This window comes from Erinaceus europaeus, chromosome 4 (assembly GCF_950295315.1).
Source record: "Erinaceus europaeus chromosome 4, mEriEur2.1, whole genome shotgun sequence".
In the NCBI taxonomy this organism is placed as follows: domain Eukaryota; kingdom Metazoa; phylum Chordata; class Mammalia; order Eulipotyphla; family Erinaceidae; genus Erinaceus; species Erinaceus europaeus.
Genome location: NC_080165.1, coordinates 88072558 through 88096791, shown reverse-complemented (window position 1 = coordinate 88096791; position 24234 = coordinate 88072558). Strand labels below are relative to the sequence as shown.

Below are 24234 nucleotides of genomic sequence, written 5' to 3'. Positions count from 1 at the left end.
AAGGAAATTGACAATACTTGCATGGAACTTCTTTTCCCCATATCATCCTTCTGTTTTCTCAGTTCTTTTCCATATGCCTGTGGAACCCTCTCGTTATCTCCCTCCCTCTTTTAGTGTTCTCTGTAGTCACTGGGGCATCACCATTCTGGGATACTTTGAGATAGAAAGAAAATGACAGAGACAGAGAGGGAATAAGAGAAAGATACTGTACCACTGACTCTTCCTTCAATGAAGTGAGGGCTCTGTTTAACCTGGGTCAGATGTATGACAAAATACAACTGTTTTGTCTTCAGCCCCACAAAAAAAAAAAAAAAAAAAAACTTATATTTTCAGAATCTACGCAATGCACACCTTACCTTTTTAAAATATAAATGAAAATACATGTTTAAAATATTAATTTGACTTTTCCAAACATTATCAAGTTTGGAGGCAGTAGTGTTGCGGGGAAAAAAAAAAAAAAGACTCTTTTGCACAGTTTCTGAATGTGGCAGATTTACTAGGATTTTTTAAAAAAAACTATCATAAGAAAATAAGCAAGGGAAAAACAAGCCAGCCATGTAGCATGAGCCATGAGTCCTTATATGTTCACCAGCATTCAGATAACACTATGTACATTTCCTGGAAGAAGCTGCGATAACCAGGTAGGGGAAGGGCAAGTGTCAAAAGGGGTCCATTTCCACCAGATCATTTCTTTAAAAAGTTTCCATTCCCAAAATTCCTCACGAACTTGTGTCATATGCTATATGTCTGCCCTATTCTGCTGATGTCAGCCATATATTAATAATGCACAAATGGCACAGGCTTCCTTTAGTTTGTCAATAAAACAAAACACATTCCCAACACAGAACCAACATTCTCTTGCTCACCAATTTTAGGCTACAGTGACAGTTCTTTTATCCCTCAATAAAATCTTTGAGGGCCTTTACCATCACCAACTTTTCTGCTGTTGGGATTGTTTGTGTTTTGACCTGTTTTCACAGCTCACAAACATTAGCACCTGAAATCCTGTGGCCCAGCTACTGTCTAGGCACTCAGGAATTCAGCATCATACAACCTTGGCTTTCTTGATGTGAGGGACTTTTAATTTCTGCTATTCTCTCTCTCTATATATATATATTTTTTGTTTGTTTGTTTGTTATTGGATAGAGACAGAGAAATGGGGAGAAGGAAGGGGCAATAGAGGGGAAATAGTGATACACCTGCAGCCCTGCTTTACCACTAGTGAAGCTTTCCCTCCTGCAGGTGGGGACCAGGGGCTTGAACCTGGGTCCTTGAACACTGTAATGTTCAAGGTGTACTTAACCAGGTGTACCACCCCCTGGCCCTTCTGCTAGTCTTTCTTTTTTCACCATTAATAATATTATTATTTAGAACTCTTGAAAGTAGCACATAATCACTTACAAATGTACCTACAACTAGTACTCTCTTTTATCCTGTGCATTACTAATTTCTAGAGAACTGTGGTTCTAGCAGAACTTAACATAATCTGGCATCACAACAATTTCATTTAATAAAATACTTTTATTTAAAAAACTACTCATTTTTCTTCAATTAACAAAATATGTATCCTTCATGCATCTGTATTCTATCAAACTCTAAGTGCATGCTTTCCACATGAAAAACTTTAGCCCAGGCTTTTATGATGTGTTATTATAAGAGCTTTCTACAAACCATGCTTTTGTTTGCTTCCATTTGCAAATAGAATCTGAATAATTAGTATCAAATGTTACCCCAAGGCTATTGTGCTATTGAAAGAAGTCATCTCATTGTGTTCATCTAATCGTTTATTTTGTACATAACTGAAATGGAGTGAGAACATGTAGTTAAGAAAAATGAGAAAGGCAAACTGTGTACCTTATTCCATTAGTAGAAATTATGGTTCAAAGTTAACAACATTCTACATATACATGTGGAAGATTCTTTCCTGTCTCTCACCCATCAACAACTCATATGCATTTTAAGACCATTCTTAAATAAATAATGTTCAGGAAAACATCACCATCTTCTACTCTTTCAAAAGTATGAATAAGCACTGTTATTTATATTTTTACTGATCCTAAAGATGAATATTTCAAGAGTCAGGATCTGTCAAGATGACACCCTAACACGATTTTTCAATGGGATGATTTCAATTACTGAACTGTTTAGCTACTTTGAATTTTTTTGGTCAATGCAATAATGTTGTTGGATTTTTGTATTGCTACCAGAATATCGCTGGGACTCAGTGCCTGCATAGGGAGAAGGACACAGAGAGACCTGCAGCCCCTTCACATCTATTCAGAGTTCTTGACTGCTTCAACAGAACACAGTCATTTTCACCCTATGATTTCTTTTGTTTTGTCTCTTTTAAGTTCCACTTGCGATAGAGATCATCAGGTATTGGCACTTCTACTGGCTTACTACAATTAATACAGTTCTCTAAATTTTCATCCAAGGTGTGACAAAATAAGAAATGAATCATCAGGGGTTGGGTGGTAGCGCAGTGGGTTAAGTGCATATGGCCACGAAGCACAGACTGGGGCAAGGACCGGCTCAAGGATCCTTAGTTGGAGTCCACACCCCTACCCGGCTCCCCACCTGCACAGGGGTCGCTTCACAGGCACTGAAGCAGGTCTGTAGCCATATTTCTCTCCCTCTCTCTGACTCCCCTCCTCTCTAGATTTCTCTGTCCTATCTAACCAAACAACAACAATGACAATAATAAGGGTAACAAAATGGGGGAAAAATGGCCTCCAGGAGCACTGGATTCATTCGTAGTGCAGGCACCAAGCCCCATCAATAACCCTGGAGGCAAAAAAAATGTGTAATTTGTTTTAACTGAGTAATATTCTGTTGTGCATATATACAACTTCCTTAACCACTCATCTGTCACTCTTAAAGTTAATTTCCATTTTGATTTCAGGACCACTCTGAAAAAAATAGTTTTATTTTTTATTTATATATATGTATTTATGAATTTTTATTTATAAAAAGGAAAGACTGACAAAACCATAGGATAAGAGTATACAACTCCATACAGTTCCCACCACCAGAACTCTGAATCCCACCCCCTCCCTTGATAGATTTCTTATTCTTTAACGTTCTGGGAGTATGGAACCAGGGTCATTATGGGGTGCAGAAGGTGGAAGATCGGGCTTCTGTAATTGCTTCCCTGCTGAAGATGGGTATTGGCAGGTCAATCCATACTCCCAGCCTGTCTGGGGATAGTGAGGCAGGGCTCTGGGGAAGCGGGGCTCCAGGACATATTGATGGAGTCATTTTCCCAGGGAAGTCTATTTGGTATCATGGTAGCATCTGGAACCTAGTAGATGAAAAAATAGTTAACATATAAAGCATAACAAATTGTTGGCTAATCATGAACCTAAAGGCTGGAATATTGCAGATGAAGATTTGAGGTCTCCTTATTTTTAATTTTTTTTCTTTTATCTTTATTTATTGACTAGAGACAGTCATAAATCGAAAGGAAGGGGAAGATAGGGAGAGAGAGAGACTTGCAGCCCTGCTTCACCACTCATGATGTTCTCCCCAAGTAGGTGGAGACAAAAAAAATTTTCTTTATCCAAAGATATTTTGGGGTTGGACAAAGGCAGTTTTCCCCCCTATAGTGGCATTGTAAAGTATACTATGAAGGAGGAGTACATTAAGGGGGCTGTCCCTTGGCTTACCCACTGTGTGCAAGGTCATAGGTTCAAACTCCTGCTCATCACATGCAAGAGAGAAGCTTCATGAGTGGTGAAGCAGGTCTGCAAGTCTCTCTATCTGTCTTCTCCCCTCTCATTTTCTATTGATTCAATAAAAAAAAAAAGGATATATTAGTCAAGCATGCACCGAATCCCAGTGATAATCCTGGAGGACATTAAAAAAAGAAGTACATTCGAATATTTTTCTTTTTGAACTTAGTACCAATAATTTTTTATCCTAAAAATCACTGAATGATTTACAAAATTAAAATTATACTCATTCAAGCTATTTGAAGGATTATAGAACAGGCTTAACTATCTTATTTCCTCCTCTGCAAGTATATACAGAATGTCATGAATAACACTGTATAGACTAAACACTTTTTTACACTCTGCCCACTTTGTTAATTATTTTTTCTCCTGTCTTCCTTTCTGTTTGCCTCCACTCTGTGGTAATTTTTGTTTGTTTGTTTTCCTTTTCTTTTTCTTTATTGGGGGCATTATTGGTTTACAGTCAACAGTAAAGCACAGTAGTTTATATGTGTAACATTTCTCAGTTTTCCAAATAACAATTGAATCCCCTCTAGGTCCTCTGCCAACATGTTCCAGAACTTAAGTCCCCCACCCCCACCCCAGAGTACAATACAGCAAACCCAGTCCAAGTTCTGCTTTGTGTTTTCTTACTTTTCAAGTTCTTTTTTTATTATTAGTGATTTATGATGAACAAGACTGTAGGATAAGAGGGGTACAATTCCATACAATTCCCACCACCAGAGTTCCATATCCCTTCTCCTCTATTGGAAGCTTCCCTCTTTTCTATCCCTCTAGGAGTATAAACCAAAGATCTTTATGGGGTGCAGAAGGTGTGAGCTCTCACTTCTGTAACTGCTTCTCTGCTGCACATGGGCATTGACAGGTTTTTCCATACCCCCAGCCTGTCCCTATCTTTTCCTAGTGGGGCAGGACTTTGGATAGGTGGGGTTCCAGGATACACTGGCAAGCTCATAGGCCCAGGAAAATGATACTAGTGTCATGGTAGTATTTTCAACTTGGTGGCTGAAGTAGCATTAAGGTATAAAGCAGAACAAACTGGTTAATAATCAGGAACCTAAAGGTAAGAATATAGCAGATGAGATTTGGGGGTCTCCATTTTGGAAAAAGCTAGGAAGTCTATTTTAGGTATATTGCAAGAGGCCCATAACTTTACAAGTTTTTGCCTAAGCACAACAGTTAATATATAGGTGGGCTAAAGGTACTGTCTGGGGAGATGGTGTCAGAGTCAGAAATAGGACTAGAAAGCTGAATCAGGACCAGAGAGTACCTCCCAAATATGGGAAAAGTATATACTGTTAACTGTAAAACCCATAGGTATGATCTGACTCCCATATTCAGCACAGGAGCCTAGTAACCTTTTCATTCCTGTTAGTCTGAGCTTGCATTATGTGGTTATAGCTAGGAACATTTTAGGCTGAACTCATTTCATGACCCATCTTCCTAAAGTGGCAGAGTATGTTGACCCAGTCTCCCTAGTGATGGAACTCTTAATTGATAGAGCTCTTAAGTGACTGAGCCTTTAAGTGATGGTGTTCTTAAGTGACTGATCTCCTTCTTCTAGCGTTTGCCCTTCTTCCGTAGCCAGTCAATAGTGTCAGGTTGAGCCTGATGTAAAGTTTCGAGACCTCCTTTGAATCTGGAGAGGTGGCAGTCGTTGACTATGTGGGTGATAGTCTGATCTCTTAAGGGATGGAGCTCTTAACTGATGGAGCTCTTAAGTGACAGAGCTCTTAACTAAAGAAGTTCTTAATTGATGGAGCTCTTAAGTTACTGAGGTCTTAAGTGATGGAGTTCTTAAGTGATGGAGCTCTTAGGTGATGAAGCTCTTAATTCTGGAGCTCTTAATTGATGTAGCACTTAGATGACTACTCTCTTAAGTGAAAGAGTGACTAAACTGACTGAGCTCTTAAGTGATGGAGCTCTTAATTGATGGAACTCTTAAGTGATCAAGTTCTTAAGTTATGGAGCCCATAAATGGTGGGGCTCTTAAGTGATGGAGTTCTTAAGTGACTGAGCCCTTAAGTTGTGGGACTCTTAAGTGAGGGAACCCTTAAATGATGGGGCTCAAAGGTAATACTGCACTTAAGTGATGCAGACTCTTGGAAACAGAGTTGGCAGTCAGCTGAGGTAAAGAACAAACACCTCATCACAGACCCCTGCAAGCGTCAAACCGGCTTTGACCTAGCACGTTATGACTGGGCCCTCCTCAATCGCTATCGAACAGGCCATGGCCGGTGCGCCGCTATGCTCCATCACTGTGGAGCCAGAGACTACCCGAACTGCCCCTGCGGCTACAGACAGACTATGACCCACATAGTCAATGACTGCCACCTCTCTAGATTCAAAGGAGGTCTTGAAACTTTACATCAGGCTCAACCTGATGCTGTTGACTGGCTACGGAAGAAGGGCAAACGCTAGAAGAAGTGATGCAGTCCTTAATTGATGGAACTCTTAAATGACTAAGCTCTTAAGTGATGGAGCTCTTAAGTGATGGAGTTCTTAAGTGACAGAGCCTTTATGTATGGGACTCTTAATTGATGGAGCCCTTAAGTGATGGGGATCTTAAGTAATGAAACTCTTAAGTGGTGGAGTTCTGAAGCAATGAAGCTCTTAAGTGACTGAGTTCTTAAGTGATGCAGTCCTTTATTGATGGAGCCCTTAAGCAACTGAGCTCTTAAGTGGTGGAGTTCTTAAGTGATTGAGCTCTTAAGTAATAGAGAGCTCTTAAGGTACGTGACAGAGACCTTAAATAATGGGGTTCTTAAGTAACTGAGCTCTTAAGTGGTGGAGCTCTTAGTTGATGGAGCTCTTAAATGACTAAGGTCTTAAGTGAACAAATTTTTAAGTGACTGAACTCTTAATGGTGTAGATCTTAAGTAATGCAGTTCTTAAGTCATAGAGTTCTTAAGTGATGTAGCTCTTTAGTTACTAAGCTTTTAAGTGATGGAGCTTTCATATGACTGAGCTCTTAAGTGACTGAGCTCTTAAGTTATGAAGCTCAACCTCACCATCCCAGAACCCCACCTCCACAGAGCTCTACCCCACTAGGGAAAGATAGAAACAGGCTGGTAGTATGGATCAAAACCCATTCCAACACAGAAACAATTACAGAAGTAAGGTCTCCTACCTTCTGTACCCCATAAAGACATTTGGTCCATACTCCCAGAAGGATAAAGAATAGGGATCTTCCAATGGAAGAGGTTGGATATGGAACTCTAGTGATGAGAACTGTACCCTTGTTATCCCACAATCTTGTTGATCACTATTCCAAAAATCAGTGTTTTGGTATTGCTATTAGGCAAGATAAAACTCATGACTCTGCCTAGAGAAATATAACAATGGGAAGGAAAGACTTTGCTAGAGTTGGAGGCAAAAAGTATTATCATACAGAGTCATGTTGCCCTGTCCACAAAGAAAGAATATATATTTAAGAAGAGAAATTTCAGTTTTTATATTGGACCATTGGGGAGAGAACCATTTCACAGCTCTGTCTCCCTTCTCACTCTGTCTCCCTGGTGTGTGTGTATGTGTGTGTGTGTGTGTGTGTGTGTTTTCTTATTTTTGTTGTTGTTTTGTCTGAGGATCGTTTTATTAAGAAGAGATACTGGGGTAATAAATCAGGTTGAGTATGTGGAGGAGACTTTGGTATGCCATCATTTGACTATACCTGACCTGATAAGCATAGGGATCTTTAAATCGGCTCTCATGTCCTAAACATCTAGCTGACAATGTATGAACAGTAAGGGGGAAAGTGGCTTCTGGCCCTCTACACAACTACAAGAAGATGTGTTAATTAATGTTTGTTAGTAGGACTACAACTGTATATTTTTCAAAACATATATTTAAGGAGGTGTGTGTGTGTGTGTGTGTGTGTGTAAGAGAAAATTTTTATTGTTTTTTGTCTTATCAGAGTACTATTCAGTTCTAGTTTATGGTGGTGCTGGGAACTAAGCAAGGGACTACTGAACCACAGGCATGATGGTCTCTTTGTTAACTATTATATTGTCTCTCCAGCCCTGGGTAAATTAGTTTTAGGAAATTCAGAAATGAAAGAACAAATATACCACAGGTTCGGTATATTGAACTTCATGACACCATGAACATATTGCCAGGAATGTGGGACCTATGACTAAAATTGACACTAAATGGTAGGAATAAGAAAACAGTAAAAAGTTTTAATCACCTCAAGAAAAAGTAAAATTTGTGTTATGTAATAGAGAACAGTTGAGGAATTCTATCCATAGAAATTATATGAGTAGATTTGATTTCAGATAATTGTGTCAATAATTCTTAGTTGGTGAATTGAAGAATTGAAAAAACACAAATTTAGAACTCTTGTAATATTTTTATGGACCTATTTATCTTTAAAATAATAAATATTAACCAAAGAAGTAGCAGTGAGATTGAATGTATTAGACTTAGTATATAGATGAAGATTTATAGAATAGACTGGTCACATTAGTCCTTAATTCTATTTACAATGAATTCAAGCCATCATTCACTTTAACAGAGGTAATCTTGTCCTAGTAGCTGAGTGACTATAAATGCTCTTATAAATTTGTCCTCCACTTATTTCAAACACATTTTCCTAATGGTGAGTATTTATGGGGACATTTTTGGTGTGTCCCATAGGTCAGTTTTCAACTGTGATTGGATGAACAGTTTCAACATCTACCAGCAGTTCTCAGATAACAGCAGAGTCCCAAATTTGGCATGATATACCTAGAAGTAGCACCATATTCCACAGATAACAGGCTCCATCTCTCAAGAATGCCCTCAATTTATATGTCAAACCCATTCTTCCAAAGATCTCCTGACACACATCAGAAATCAGGAGCCTGTTGCAAGTCCAGATTATTAGTGGTGCTTCTGACCAACTAGCTAGAAATTATAGGTTCACAGGATACCTCCTCACATGTGATTGATTGGCTTACTATTGTAGATAGGGTCACCAAACTCAGGAGACTATTTTAGTTACAGGTTAACTGATTAATTAACTCATTAGTCTTTGGAAACTAAATTGAATCGTCAGTCCCTCTACTCTCTCCTCAGGTTATTGAGACTGAACTAAAGATAACCTCTACTCTACTTGATTTCTATGATCAGAAAATGATGTTTTTCAAAAATTAACATGACAGAAACTTTTAACACAGTCAATGGCCAAGGAACTCCACATCCTTTGGAATATATCAAACCAAAATAAGACATTTTGGGACATCTAAAAGTCAGAAGATTATCATGCAGGAAAATATTTTAATTACTTTAATTAAAATGACAAAGATCTGTAAAAGGAAGAAAAATGAAAAATAGAAGAAATGAGAAAGACAACAGAAAAAAACATTTTAAATGCACAACTTTGCATGATAAAAGACCTCAACAAGGGCCACTGAGATAGCTCAGTCTGTCAGTGTAACAATGTGCATGACTGCAATGAACTCTCATATTCAACTCCCAGCACCACCTTATTCTAGAATTGAACCGTGTTCTGGCCCTTGTTGTTCCTCTCTTCTACCATTCACTCACAATCATTAAGTAAATAAATCATGCTGTTTTTAAAAAATCCTCCACAAAGTGGGTCTATAAGGAAAATTCTTCAAATTGTTAGAGATCATATATGGTGCAGTCACGGTTTGTATTTTAGCCCATGGTAAAAGTGAGGCAGGTGAAGTTAGCTTATGCAAGAAAAAAACAATAAAGAATCTCATCATCAAGATCATGAAAATCTGCAGTAGCAACCAACAGGGAAATCATGGAAAATTCCATGATTTGAAATGTTCATCTAGGGGGCTGAGCAGTGGCACACCTGGTTAAGCGCACAAAGCACTAAGTGCAAGGACTCGCTCAAGGATGCTAGTTTGAGCCCTCAGATCCTCACCTGCAGTGGGGAATGCTTTATGAGTAGAGTGGTGAAGCAGGTCTACAGGTGTCTTATCTTTCTCTCTCCCTCTCTATTTTCCCCATCCCCTCTCAATTTCTCTCTGTCCTATTCAATAAAATGGGGGGAAAAAATGACCACCAGGAGCAGTGGATTCCTAGTGCTGGCACCAAGCCCCAGCAAAAATCCTGGAAGCAATAAAATATAAAATAAAATAAAACAATGATAAAATTAATCATCTGTCTTAATTTTTAAAGATTTTATTTATTTATGAGAAAGATAGGAGGAGAGAGAAATAACCAGACATCACTCTGGCACATGTGCTACTGGGGATCAAACTCGGGGCCTCATGCTTGAGAGTCCAAACCTTTACCACTGCACCACCTCCCGGACCACCATCCATCTTAATTTTTTAGAGTCTTTTCTTTAACTTTTCATATCCTCCAACCCCCCTTGTTAGCATAATAGAGTCAAGCATGATTAAACATTAACTGCTTTGGCAGCTGGGTGCTGGCACATTGCTCAGAGAGCATGTGTTTCTATACATATGGACCCAGGTTCAAGCTCTTGGTCACCACCTGCAGTAGGAAATCTTCACAAGTGGTACAGCAGTGCTAAGGTTGTCCTTTTATCTTTTCCCTTCTCTATCTCCTCCTCAATTTCTCTGTCTCTATCCAAAGAAATAAGCAAAATAAAATAAAAAGTTAAAAGAAATCCTTTGACTAGAGTGCATACAAAATCACTTTTCTAGCAACAACAGAGTAAAATTATTCCTGACCCTCAAATTTGAGGTTTTTCTTGACTGCTTACAGTGTTATTTTCTCACACATTGTTTTCTTAATGGATGGGAATATTACGCAATATTCTACTTAATTTTCTATTCTTAAAACTCACCAATCATATAGAAAACTATCTACCTTATTGTAGTCACTGGACTCACATCTAAGTATCTTCCTTTTATAATACTTAGTAAAACAAACAAACAAGCAAACAAACAAAAGCCATTTTCCTCTTTTCCCTTATAGTTTAAATTTTAAAAACTAGACCCCTGACATTTAAATGTGTTTACTTAGCCCATGCATTCACAGGAATGCTTGAATAACTGGAAATGCTGATTCCTGCCTATGTGAATTAATAATTATCCAGTTCCTTTGTCCCGTCTTCCCCAAACAAACCCAATAAAAGTGGAGAAAAAAGCTCAGAGTCAAACTTTTTATTCTCAGCAAGCATATGTAAGGCCACTGATGGAAAGTGTGTGTGTGTGTGTGTGTGTGTGTGTGTGTGTGTGTGTGTGTGTGTGTGTGTCTTTTGTCATGAATAAATTTATGTTCTTAAGTCTTGGTTTGTCCGTGATTTCTTTCTTATAACAAATATCCTAGAACCCAGAAAAATGACCAGATGATTGAAAGCTTTTCCTCTACTATCAGGAGCAAAACAAAGGTACCCTACTCTCACCACTCCTATTCAGCACCTGAATCTTAGAGCATTCAGGCAAGATAAAGATATAAATAGTATCTTTCATATTCAAAGGGAAGAACTAAAATTACCATTATTGTATTTCACAATATGCCTTTGACAAAAGGTTAGTTTCATAAGATATGCCTTAAAGGCAGGATGGAAATTAACTTTGAAAATATATTAATGTGTGCATTTATCACTGTTAATGTGTTTCTCCAGTATATCAAGAAAGAAATAATCTTATTGAAGTCAAAAAGGGGGGCTGTTGCCCATTGCTACAGAAATTGAAACACTGTCATGTCACATTAGCTTTTGCATTTAAATGGACAGGCCATTTAATTTGTCATTTCAGGGCCAGAGAAATAATTTACCAGTTAGGTCACCTGCCCATGCCTTCTGTGCAGGCCAGGTTTGAGCCTTCATGTACCTTATAGAGGGGTATAGCAGCACTAGGGGCTTTAGCAGCTCCGGTGCTATGATCTCTCTCCATAGCTCTCTTCCTCTCTCCCCCTTTTCTTTCTCCCTGAATGAAAACAATCAGACTAGACTGGTGAAATTGTACATGTGCAAGTTCCTGGCAAAACCAAAAATAATTGTCATTTGAGCCACAATGAAGACCCAAACTTTTACTCAAATTAACCTCCCCACTTCCAAAAGGCAGTGGGCATTTATAGAAGAAGAAAATAAAGGACTGAAAAATCAGGACATAAATTTATTAGCCACCAGGAAGTAGTCTGTGGAATCCTGATTTTTCCTTCCTCTATAGAATCGTGACTACATTGAATTTCCTCTTATAACAGAATCTGTAATCAGTAATCAGTCTTAAAACATTCTATACAATTTTAAGGGAGGAAGTTCAGTAGGCATGAGGTGAGGGGGGATGTGAGCCCCTGATGCTATCCTTTTATTTTCCAAAATCAGTTTGTTATCAATAATTGCTTGAAGAATTCTGAAAAGAAAAATGTTATCAGCAAAAAGAAACTAACAAGCTAAGAAATTTGTCCAGATAGCTAGACTGTACCAAAGAGGGAATGAGTTCTGCTTTATATGGAATACAGTTAGCATAATGTAATAGTTTATAAATATTTAGGAATTTTTTATTATCTTTATTTACTTATTGGATAGAGACAGTCAGAAATTGAGAGGGAAGGAGGAGATAGAGAGGGAGAGAGACAGAGAGACACTTTCAGCCATGCTTCACCACTTGTGAAGCTTTCCCCCTGCAAGTGGGGACTAGGGGCTCAAACCTGGGTCTTTGCACATTGTAACATGTGTGCTCAACCAGGTGCTCCACTGCCTGGCCCCTAATATTTAGGAATTTTGTGAGGTAAACTTTTAATTTTCTGAGGATATTCTTTTTTTTATTTAAGAAAGGATAAATTAACAAAACCATAGGGTAGGAGAAATTGAAAGTAGGGCACCAAAATAAAAACCCTGTGGTGAGGGGTAGACATGCAGCTTCCTGGGCTGTGGGTGGATGGGATGGGACATAGTCTTTTTGTGGTGGGAATGGTGTTTATGTACACTCCTAGTAAAGTGTAGTCATATAAATCACTAGTTAATTAATATGAGAGGGGGAAATTAATTATATGTCTGAGGATATTCTTATGGCGGGGGGGCGGGGAGTAGTCATGCTCAGTAAAGGAATATAAAACGATCATATGCAGTGCATACACAGAAAAAAAAAAACACCCAAAAAACAAAGAAATCTCATTGGGACAAAAGAAGGATAGGACAGGGGAACCTGAATTTTAGCCCTTATGCTAAGTGATTCACCATCAGGCCCTGCCACTTCACTTTTATGAAAAGCCTACTTTCTGTTTTCATTAACTGAAAAACATTTAGAAAGGTTTGCTTTAGCATTAAAAAAAAAAAGTTAAAAGAAAGCAATGTTTAGCATTTATTTTATATGGAAGAAGTACTAGAGGCTGCCCGCTCTGAGCAGCCAAAATAGCACCTCCAAGGGAAAACTCTTATTTTTTCTAGTTGTTGTTTTTAATAATTTAATAATGGTTTGCAAGATTATGAGATTATAGGCATATAGTTCCACGTAGCGCCCCATACCCACCACTAAAGTTCTGTGCCCCTTCTTAGCCACAGTGGTGACCACCATAGTTCTCATCAAGTCTTAGAGAGACAGTTTGGTTTTTTTTGCAAGTTTAGGTGTTTTAATTCCCTATAGTCTACTTATGAGCAAAACCTTATGGTAGCTTTCTTTCACATCAAGGAAAACTTCTTTATTCAGTGTGTATTTTTGTATTTACTCCTAATTTTACTATATGTTAAGGTTATTTTAAGTTTCATGAATTATTTGTTAAGAATTGGTGGTTTGATTTTTGTCTATGTGGCCAAGAATGCTCAATTTTCCCCCCATAAATTAAAGGTAATAGTATCCTTAATTTACACTACTTTGATAATAAATAATTTGATGGAGAAAATATATTGTACTTTTGAGTGAAGGGGTAGAATTACATATGGAAACTTTTTAAGTAAAGAAACCTGTAGATACACATGAGGTAGCTATGAACAACTGTATTTATGAGAGAGACAAAATAGAGTACTGCATGTTATTACTCGTTAGAAACAATGAACATAACTGATTTTATTATGTATTTTGGAAATTACATTTGGAGCAATCTGGAGGAACTAAATCAGAAAATAGCATAGTTTTTGCACTCTCTCCTTGATAAGAGCAAAAGCAAGAAGAAACTTACTCATAGTTTACATCTATATCGTTGAGAGACCCAGAAAAACCGAGTAAGTCACCACATTTTCTTACACACCATTTTTTTCCAACTGTGGTGTCAGTTTTTGAGGAAATGTTTATATATAAGGTTATTGTAGTTACAAGGGTATATTTCCATTTTTCTATGAAAATTATCTACTGATAGTAGAAAATTGTGAAATGGAAGTTTTTGGAAATGTTTGCAATAACCATTTTTCGTAATAGGGAATATTCGTAATTAGTTGACAAAGAAAGAGTACTGTTTGGCAGTGGCAGAGACAGTAGCTAACTATAGACACTATTAAGAATGAAAATATAGTGGTATTATTTGATAAATGCAGCAGATTCAGCAATAGAATTGTCTCTAGTATGACTCAGAAGGGTAGAAGCAGAGACCATACTATCTGGGATTTGACATATTTAGTGTAATTAAGGATCACAAGAAGAATGCATAAGAATGTACTCAAATATCTGAAGAAATTCCTTACCATAGAGTTCAGCATGAAGGGCAAGAACATGAATCCTAGAGAGTAAGAAGAGAATAAGAAAATTATGAATGGTTGAAAGATAACAATCTGCTATACTCCCAAGTTATGAAAAGTTGGAAATTATGTTGAAAATAAGAAAATAATTAGATGTAAAAAAGTTTGAAAGAGAAGATTAATGAACTTGGGAGGATAGCAGATTGTGATCTTTCAAAGATGGTTTTGCCAAAATATATTCAATCCATTATGCAATTTGTATTGTACTACCTTGACATCCTTCCATCAGAAAGGATGTGGGCTGGAAGTGTCAGTGTCCTTTTCCTTTGAGACTAAGCAGACCTTGAAATTGCCTTAATCTTAAACTTTAGTAGAAATGATATTACATAATTTTGAAAGAGAACTCATGAAAGGCAATAATAACTTCCATTTGTCTTTTTCTCAGAGTAAGTGCTATGAAGTCCTGAACTGATATGTAAGAAGTTCAGCTATGCCAAAAGTTCCTTTCATGGAGAAAATTGATATATAGAGAGATTATGTCCAAAGAGTCCCAGATGTTCAAGATTTTTTCAAGACAAGTGATAAAGGGAATATAAAGGTCATCTTTCTGAAATAACTATCTGACTAGAAACTTAATAAGGAGTCCCAACATCTAGAGAAGCCACTTCCAAATTACAGACTCACAGAAGCAGTAACAGTAAATTTCTGTTGTTATTTTTTTATTTTATTTATTGGAAAGTTAATGGTTTATAGTAAACATAAATACAGTTGTTGTTACACATGTAAAATTTCTAAGTTTTCTGCAAAACACTCTCACCCATCACCTAGATCCTCCTCTACCATCATGAACCACGATCTATAAGCATACCACCCCTCCAGAGTCACTTAGTTAGGTGCAATACACCAAACCCTGTCCGAGTTCTACTTGTGTTTGCCCTTCTGTTCTTATTTCTCAGCTCTATCCATGAGTGAGATCATCCCATATTCATCCTTCTCTTTCTGGTTTATCTTACTTAACATGATTCCTTCAAGCTCCATCCAAGACGAGGAAACTAGGTGAATTGATATTTTTTCATAGCTGAGTAAAATTCCATTGTGAGTATATATAACACATTTCTCAGCCACCTAGCTGCTGTTGTACACCTGGATTGCTTACAGGTTTTGGCTATTACAAATTGAGCTCCTATTAACATAGATATACATAAATCTTCTTGCATGGGTATTTTATTTTTCTTAAGATACATCACCAGGAAAAGAATTGCAGGGTCATAGGGAAGACTTCTAGCCTTCTGAGAGATCTCTAGATGGCTCATCACAGGAGTTGGGCCAATTTACTTTCCTACCAGCAATGAAAGATAATTTCTTTAGCCCCACCACCTCCCCAGCATTTGTTGTTGCTATCATTTCTTTTTTTAATTTATATTTTTTATATTTATGTTCCCTTTTGTTGCCCTTATTGTTTTTCATTGTTGTTGTAGTTATTATTGTTGTTGTTGATGTCCTCATTGTTGGATAGGACAGAGAGAAATGGAGAGAGGAGGGGAAGACAGAGAGGGGGAGAGGAAGATAGACACCTGCAGACCTGCTTCACTGCATGTGAAGCGACTCCCCTGCAAGTGGGAAGCCAGGGCCTCTAACCACCCTGATGCCCATCCTTGCGTTTTGCGCCACGTGTGCTTTGCGCTTAAACTACTGTGCTACAGCTTGACTCCCTTTGCTATCATTTCTAACGTATGACCCCTTTGCAAGGGGTGAAGTGATATCTCATAGTTGTCTTTATTTGCATTACTCAATGACCTGAATCATTTTTTCATATGTTTGTTGGCCTTTTGGGTCTCTTGATCCAAACTGATTGTTGATCTCCTCTCCCCATTTTTGGATTAGATCATTTGTTTTTGTTTTTGTTGTTGTTGTTGAGCTCAGTGAGTTCTGTTTTGCTCCTGAATTGAACAAAACTTCTCCTGCAACTATCTCCAATGATCTCTATATTTTATAAATGAATAATGTAATAATTTTAACTGAGCAATTGGTATCTGTCTATGCATTCATCCTTGAAACATTTTTTTTAAAAAAACTTTGTTTCTAAGCTGCCCTATTATCCCGAGTTTTCTTCTTATATTTGGCATTCCTTCATGATTTTCTTCATCTTTATGGCCTAATGTTTCAGTAAACTCTAGAGCCTTGAACAAGCCTCCCAACTAGGTTATTCACTTCCAATTTAATTTCCCATAATCTAGTTTCATTTTTTTTGGAGGGCAGGGAGTTACATTTATTTTATGAGTTACAGGCCAATTCCTACTAGACCTGCACATGTCTGTACTGCAGTACCCGGCTTTTATCAGTTTCAGACTGGGCATGACACAAGCTGATTGCTTAGAAACAAGGTCCATCAAGTTCGTGACAATAAAGGTGAAAGCAGGTTGGCTATAATCAGAACCCACCATTAAGGATGCTGGAATGTAGAAGTCGATGTTCACTAGGAGCCTATAGATTTTTCATTTCATCCCATGCTCTTCTTGTACTCAGGAAATCTATCCTGATGTATTGGATTACCTCAATTTACATTCTCTCTGTACCAGCTATAACTTAACTCTTTCTAGACACTCAGTTATAAATTTTCTAACATGTTGACAGGCTCTCAAGAGCATAGAGAGAAGCCATATCCATAGTACCAGTTTTTAAACTTCTAAGCCTTGCCTGTTTCTTTTCTAAGCCACACCTACATGTGTTACTACTTTTTTTATGCAAAACTGCTTTCTCTAATTACATGGGAAGCCCCTGTGTCTGAGGAGCAAGTACATGTCACAGTACTGCCTATGTTCCCCAGGTTCTGCCTATTTATTCCCTACCCTCAACATTTCCCTCTTTAGGAGTATGGACCAGAATTCTTTTTGGGATGTTGAAGGGCAAAGTTTCACGCTTCTTTAACTGCTTCCTGCTGACATGTGGGCAGTTGCTTGGTCAATCCATACTCCTAGACACACTTGTACTGTCCCTAGTATTTGATAATGGGGCAGGGCTCCAGAGAGATAAGGTTTCTGGACACTTCACCATGCAGTAATCTGTCAAGGGTGGTAAGTCAGGATGGGGTCATGACAGCATCTGGAACTTGATGTAGTTGCATTTGGAGAGTCCTCTCCTCCCTTCAGCAGTCTTTTTTTGGTAAAATAGACTGGAGGTGGCGACTCAACCAGCCCTTAGGCTTCTCTCTGCCCATGAGGCACAAATGTTTGCACTCACCAGTGATTTGCTAGGTTCCCAAAATAGTTCTAGCCCTGTCATGTTGCAGTCCTAGGTGATCTCCTTTGATATTCCTGGTTGATCGGGGAGCTTCACATTTTATTAGAAATATAGGACACCTTAAAAATAGTACACTTATCAATTGAACTGCTAAAAGTGTTCACCTTTTCACCTCTCAAACGTTCTGATTCAATCACTCATTCCTTACCATTTCAGTAAATAACTGAGTTAAAAGTTCTGTCTTTATTGATATTAATATGGTCGTTATTTATCCAGGCCATTTAATATATTTGCTTGAGGCAAAGCTTGTGTTCTATTTTTAAAAAATTGTCATAAAAAAATTAATACTTCAGATGCTATCTTTGCTACTAATGGAGATTACAAATATTTGTATAAGGCCATATTTATGGAAATTATATAGAATTAGCATTTTCTAATGAAATTACAGTATTATTAGATATTCTTGGATCTCACATTTACTCTTATTAAAGATATAAATATATTAATTTAAATGGCATGCAATTGTCCTATTGATGCTAATAATGATTTGGTTAGGAAAACTTTGGATTATGGTTAGAGACTTATATACACTTTAGTATACTAGTTGAAGAAAAAAAATACTATTTTCCGATAGATGTGCAGATTATGTATCATTTCTCTTAATAGCTGTCTTGTGAGCTTTCTTGGAAATAATATCCGAGATCTAAGATCAGTACACTCAGAAGAGAATAATTGAATTTGCACATAATTAGGAAAGTTCACATCTCAGGACAGATTGGTGAGGAAATGGTAATACAGGAAGCTGACTTACAGTAACGCTTTTCGGAAATAAGAGCAGAAGCTGAAACCATATTCTGGGCAGTTCTTGTTAAGAAGCTTGGTGGAGTAAATACATCTGCTTTCCCTATAGTTGAACGGCTCTAAGTGGATCAGCATGATAGTCTTTATTTTACTAGGTAAGTGACCTGCATTTTCTAGTTTATCTGAATTCATGATTATATAAATTCTTATTTAACTGAATTTAACTTAACTGTGATTAACTGAATTTAACTGAACTTAACTGAATTTAACTGAATTGTGATCAAGCTTGCAGCATGAAGCATTGAGTCTGGATTTTAATTATAACATGGTTGATTAATTTTTAAAAATGTAAATTTATCTACTTATTTCTAAATCTTGGAAAATACACAAAATGGGACTCCTTTCATCTGCCTATTTCTGTTTTATTTTGTGAAAATAGCAGTCACTTTGGATTATTTATTAGGCATTATGGGATCTATACTAGATCACTCTAAAAGTGAAAACTTCCAGCATCTACTTAGTTAATAAGATACAATTTCTAATTATTATCTATTTTATTTGAACTTAAAGTAAGGTTAATTTAAAAAATTCATTTTCCTTAATTTAATTTTAAACATTTTATTTATTTATTTATTATTAGACAGAGACAGAGAGAAATTGAAAGGGGAGGAGGAGATAGAGAGGGAAAGAAATAGAGAAACACCTGCAGCCTTGCTTCACTCGTGAAGCTATGACCCTGCAGGTGGGGACCACGGGCTTGAACCTGCATCCTTGCACATTGCAATGTGTACACTTAACCAGGTGTGCCACTCCATGGCCCCAATTTCCTTAATTTTAAACTGTTAATATTTACTATGTATGACTTATTTAGTATATTAAAACAAGACAGTAGATGCATGATATTTATTCAATTTTTGTGACACAATGATTCAGTGTGGATTTAGACCTCTTACATTATCTATGCCTATGATTAAGATGTTGGTGAAATGAATTAATTTACATTTAAAGTATAATCTCTGAAGATTTGTCAATATTTTATGTGTATGAGGCATGAGAAGACATATTTTGTTCAGTGTTTAGTAAACTCTATAAATTAAATTCTCTGAATGGAAAAGTTATGATTTGTAGTTAAGTATTAATAGTCTACTCAGATAAAACTGCTACATTTTCTGCTTCCTCTATGCTAACAGGTAAAGTATATAATGCTGTAACTGTGGCCATGAAAATAGAGGTTACTACAAATTATGTTAAACATAAAAGAAATGTGAAAATAATTCAATGAAACTTAGGACAAGAAGGAAAAATCTTGAGTATATTTTAAACTTTTATTTAATCTTTATTCATTGTTCTAAAATTTTACTTTGATACTGTCTTTTTTCTTTTTTTCTTTTTATATCTATTTTATTTATTTTTATTATTTATTTATTTTAAATTTTTTATTTATAAAAAGGAAACATTGACAAAACCACAGGATAAGAGGGTACAACTTCACACAATTCCCACCACCAGAAATCTGTATCCCAAAACCTCCCTTGATAGCTTTCCTATTCTTTAACCCTCTGGGAGTATGGACCCAAGGTCATTGTGGGATGCAGAAGGTGGAAGATCTGGCTTCTGTAATTGCTTCCCAGCTGAAGATGGGCATTGACAGGTCGATCCATACTCCCAGCCAGTCTCTCTTTCCCTAGTGGAGAAGGGCTCTAGGGAAGCAGAGCTTCAGGACACATTGGTGGGTTTGTCTCTTCAGGGAAGTCTAGTTGGCATCCTGCTAGCATCTGAAACCTGGTGACTGAAAAGAGAGTTAACATACAAAGCTAAACAAATTGTTGACCAATCATGGACCTAAGGGCTGGAATAGTGCAGATGAAGAGTTGGGGGTGGGGGGTCCTCCATTTTATAGATAGCTAGTAGGCATATTTTAGTTAAATTCCAAAGGACCTGTGGCTATACTAGATTATTTTTTTCCTTTTTCTTTTTGCCCCTGAGCCTGAAATCTGATATGCAGGTGGATCCAAGTTATTATCTGGGGAGATGATGCCATGGCTGGAAAAAGGACCAGAAAGCTGAATCAGGGAAAAGAGTCACTCCTTAATATGGGAAAAGGGTATAAATATTGTTGACTGTAACCCCCATTGATTTGATGTGACCTGGGGCCCATAATCAGTTTAGGAGCCTATGTGACCTCTGCATCCCTCTAGACCTGAGCTCACATTCTGTGGTCCTGAGTAGGAACATTCCATGCTGCCCCAATATCGACCCATCTTCCTCAGGTGTAGCATAGAGTATGTTGTCCATCCTCTGATACTGTCTTTTTTCTAAAAACTTTAATAGCATTTCTTTTTTCCCTCTTTTTTATTAATGATTTAATAATGATTGACAAGATAATGGGATAAGAGGAGTACAATTTCATAAAGTTCCCAATATCAGATATCAGTACCAATAACAATATCCCATCCCCTCCAGTGGAAGTTTTTTCTATTCTTTATCCCTCTGGACCAAAGATCTTTATGGGGTCCAGAAGGTGGACAGTCTGGCTTCTGTAATTGCTTCTCCACTGGACATGGGCATTGACAAGTCGATCCATACCCCCAGCCTGTCTCTATCTTTCGCTGGTTGGGTAGGGCTCTGGGGTAGTGGGGTTCCAGGATACAATGGTGAGGTCATCTGCTCAAGAAAGTCAGGTTGACATCTTGATAGCATCTGTAACTTAGTGGCTGAAAAAACATTAAAATATAAAGTAAAACAAATTGTTTAATAATCAGAAAACTAAAGGTAAGAATACAGCAGATGAGATTTGGGTTCTTAATGTTGGAAGAAGGCTATTTTAAGCATATTCCAAGGGAAATCTATGACTTTAAAATTTTTTTTCCTAAGCCCAACAGCTAACATGCAGATGGGCTAAAGTTATTGTCTGGGAGGATAGTATCAAAGTTGGGAATAGAATTATAAAGCTGGGTCATGGCAAAGAGTAGCTCCCAATACAAAAAGACTTTAATGTCAGATGTTTAGAGGCAACCAGGTTCAATACCCAACACCACCATAAATTAAATATGGGTAGTCCTTTGGTCTTTCTCTCTCTCTCTCTCTCTCTCTCTCCTTCTTTTTCTTCTTTCCTCCTCCTTCTCCTTCACTTCCTCTTCCTACTTCTCCTCTTCCTCTTCCTTCTCTTCCTTCTCTCTCTCCCTTATTAAAATAAGAAAAGGCATACACATTGGCAGATGCAGTTATTCAGCAAGTAGTACTAATGATCCTGACAGTTATCTGAATTTCCCTTTAAAGAGGTAAGATAAAACTTTCAAGATTTAATTTTATGTTTCTATATAATAATATAGTCTTACAGGTGAATCTTAATCAACCTTACTTAAAAATTCAGTTAATTTGGTTCTGATTAAAACATAGCTCAAGGTATCTTGATTATAGTTATAATGATCATGTCTCTAAAATTCAGCTGTGATTCGCATGTTTTCCTATGGCTTGATTAAGCAAGTGGAGTTTGTATACCTGCTGAATCAATTTAGTTTGTACATAATACAAAGTTATATTGCTATTTTTTGATATTTTAAAAAGTTTGTTGAAACTTGCTTTTCTAACCAAAATAAATTGTAGATATATGAGAAGTTTTCTTTGTTATTGAATGCTATCATTTATTTATATACTACTCACTTATAAACAGCTATCCATGTTAGAGTAAATCAATATGCATTTACTGGATATCTTTAATATATCTTTACATTTGATGATCAAGATGTGATTATAAATTATCCTAATGCTTACCTAGTAAAGTACTAGAACCCAGTTGTGAAAATGGGTACACTTACACTATAGAGCAATAAATTCTGTAATTAGAGAATTCTTAAAATTGAGGTAAAAATATGAGCAGTGTTAAATTTAACTTTGGATGTCAGAAATAAGGCTAGGGATTTTAGGAAAGACTTCCATAAAATAGATAATTATGTTGAGTCTTAAAAGCTAAAATGAAATTATTACCCCAGAGGGAAAACAAAAAGAAACTACATAGTTAATACTCAGAGATACAGAGCTGCACGAATCATTGGTAAACCACAAATGAGATCTTCTGTGCAGGAAATGAGAACTATACCACAAGGTGCTCTTCAAAAAATGAAACAAAATCTACAGGACTAGAATGATTCATTAGGCTGATTAAGGATACTATGATTCTGTCTGGATAAGAAAAATCCAGAGGAAGACTGATTACTAGTGACTTAGTCAGATTTTCAAAATGAGAGTCAGTGAACTATGTAAAAATTTATACAGGAGAATAAAGTTGAGGATGGAAAAGAAGTCCAAATAAAATCAAGATTTCTAGTGCGGGTACCTATATGAATAGTGGAATAACTGGTAAAATAGAATGATCCACCAAGGAATGGTGATAGTGAAGACAACATTTAAAAAAATATACAGTCTGAAAATGTGTCTGGAACCCAGGTGAAGATAGCATTTACACCTGGAGTACTTGAAAATAATGGGATTATTTTATACACATGAGAATTATCAACCTAGAGATTTTAGTTAAAACCATGAGTATGTCTGTAATTACCCACAGCGAATGTGTAAAATGAGAATGGAAAAGATCTGAGGAGATAGCCAAAGTTAAAAATATACTTTTGTCAAAAGAGGAGGATCTTCAGACAGTTTCTGTTTTCAAAAATTTCATCCTGTCTGAGAAATAGCTCACCAAGTGTGGCATGTGCCTTGACATGTACCTGATTCAAGGCCAGTGAAATAATTCACTTTGTCATGTGAGAGACCCAGGTTCAAGCCCTGACCCCACTACTTTGAAGGAAACTTGGATGCCGTGGTCTCTTTTACTATCTCTCTATATTTCTCTGTTTCTATCTAATAATAATAGCAAAGCAAATGTGATGCTATGGAGATAATTAGGGTATTTTTAATGGCAATATCAATAGCTATAAAAGTAAATATGGGTTAAGAATTTAATAAAGAGAAATAGACTCTTCATTTGAGAATCTTACGTAAAAAGTATGTAGATTTATAGCAGATGAAAGGTCATGTATTCTATATGCGTTCTAGACTCAATAATTTTATATATTTTTTCATAAGTCTGCTCTTTTTTAAAGATTTAAAAAAATATTTATTCCCTTTTGTTGCCCTTGTTGTTTTATTGTTGTAGTTATTATTGTTGTTACTGATTTAGTTGTGTTGGATAGCACAGAAAGAAATGGAGAGAGGAGGGGAAGACAGAGAGGAGGAGAGAAAGATAAGACACCTGCAGACCTGCTTCACCACCTGTGAAAGACATTCCCCTGCAGGTGGGGAGCCAGGGCTCCAACCGGGATCCTTACAGTGGTCTTTGCACTTGGTGCCACCGGCACTTAACCAGCTGCACTACCGCTACAAGTCCCAAGTCTGCTCTTTTTATATTGGTACCATAATATGAGATAATAAATGCCACACTGTTAATACTGCAAACTTCTTGTTTTGTTTTGTTGTTATTGTTGTTGTTATGCAAGTTATGGGAATATTCCTGGAAAATGAATGCATATCCCAAACCACTGACTGTACATACCTAGGAGAGCAATGCTTAAGTGATGGTGGTGCATGTAAAAGTGCGTGGGGAATAATGGAAGATGCCTGTGATGTTTCAGGTAAAAAACAATTATTTTAACATATACTCAAATGGTTTCTGTTTACTGAGATTAAAAATAGGAATTGATATGTGTTTTCTCCTATGACACCAAAATAAAATAAACGATAGCTGTGATTACAGCAGACACTGTTATTTATTTGCATGTGCACAATATAAATTTTATATTTTTGAAGCATATATATTATTTTTATTCCAACTGTTTTAAGAACAAATTAAACTATAATTTATTTTTTAACTTGGAGCATATTCTAAACATTTGAGTGGAAGAATAAAGGGTAAGAATATGAAAA

General features: G+C 36.8%; 1 protein-coding gene and 1 long non-coding RNA gene across 4 annotated transcripts in view; one reads left to right on the top strand and one right to left on the bottom strand.

Moving 5' to 3' along the window:
• Nucleotides 1–2987: 2987 nt before the first annotated feature.
• On the bottom strand, nucleotides 2988–18466 carry LOC132538109 (uncharacterized). 2 transcript variants are annotated; one of them, XR_009549517.1, is made up of 4 exons: nucleotides 18326–18466; nucleotides 14281–14315; nucleotides 3666–3781; nucleotides 2988–3294 (listed from the first exon to the last, which is right to left on the bottom strand). It is a non-coding gene; the product is annotated as an uncharacterized LOC132538109 (long non-coding RNA). The 2 variants fall into 2 exon arrangements; XR_009549515.1 differs by lacking the exon at nucleotides 14281–14315.
• The window catches only part of GFRAL (GDNF family receptor alpha like), a 78553-nt gene continuing 72767 nt past the window's right edge, over nucleotides 18449–24234 (top strand). The window contains exons 1-2 of one of the 2 annotated variants that reach the window (XM_007516522.2): nucleotides 18449–18470; nucleotides 23808–23942. In XM_007516522.2, the coding sequence (XP_007516584.1) occupies nucleotides 18449–18470; nucleotides 23808–23942 (157 nt within the window). Of the gene's footprint in view, nucleotides 18471–23807; nucleotides 23943–24234 lie in introns of those variants that run through there. The other variant, XM_060190011.1, reaches the window with a different exon arrangement.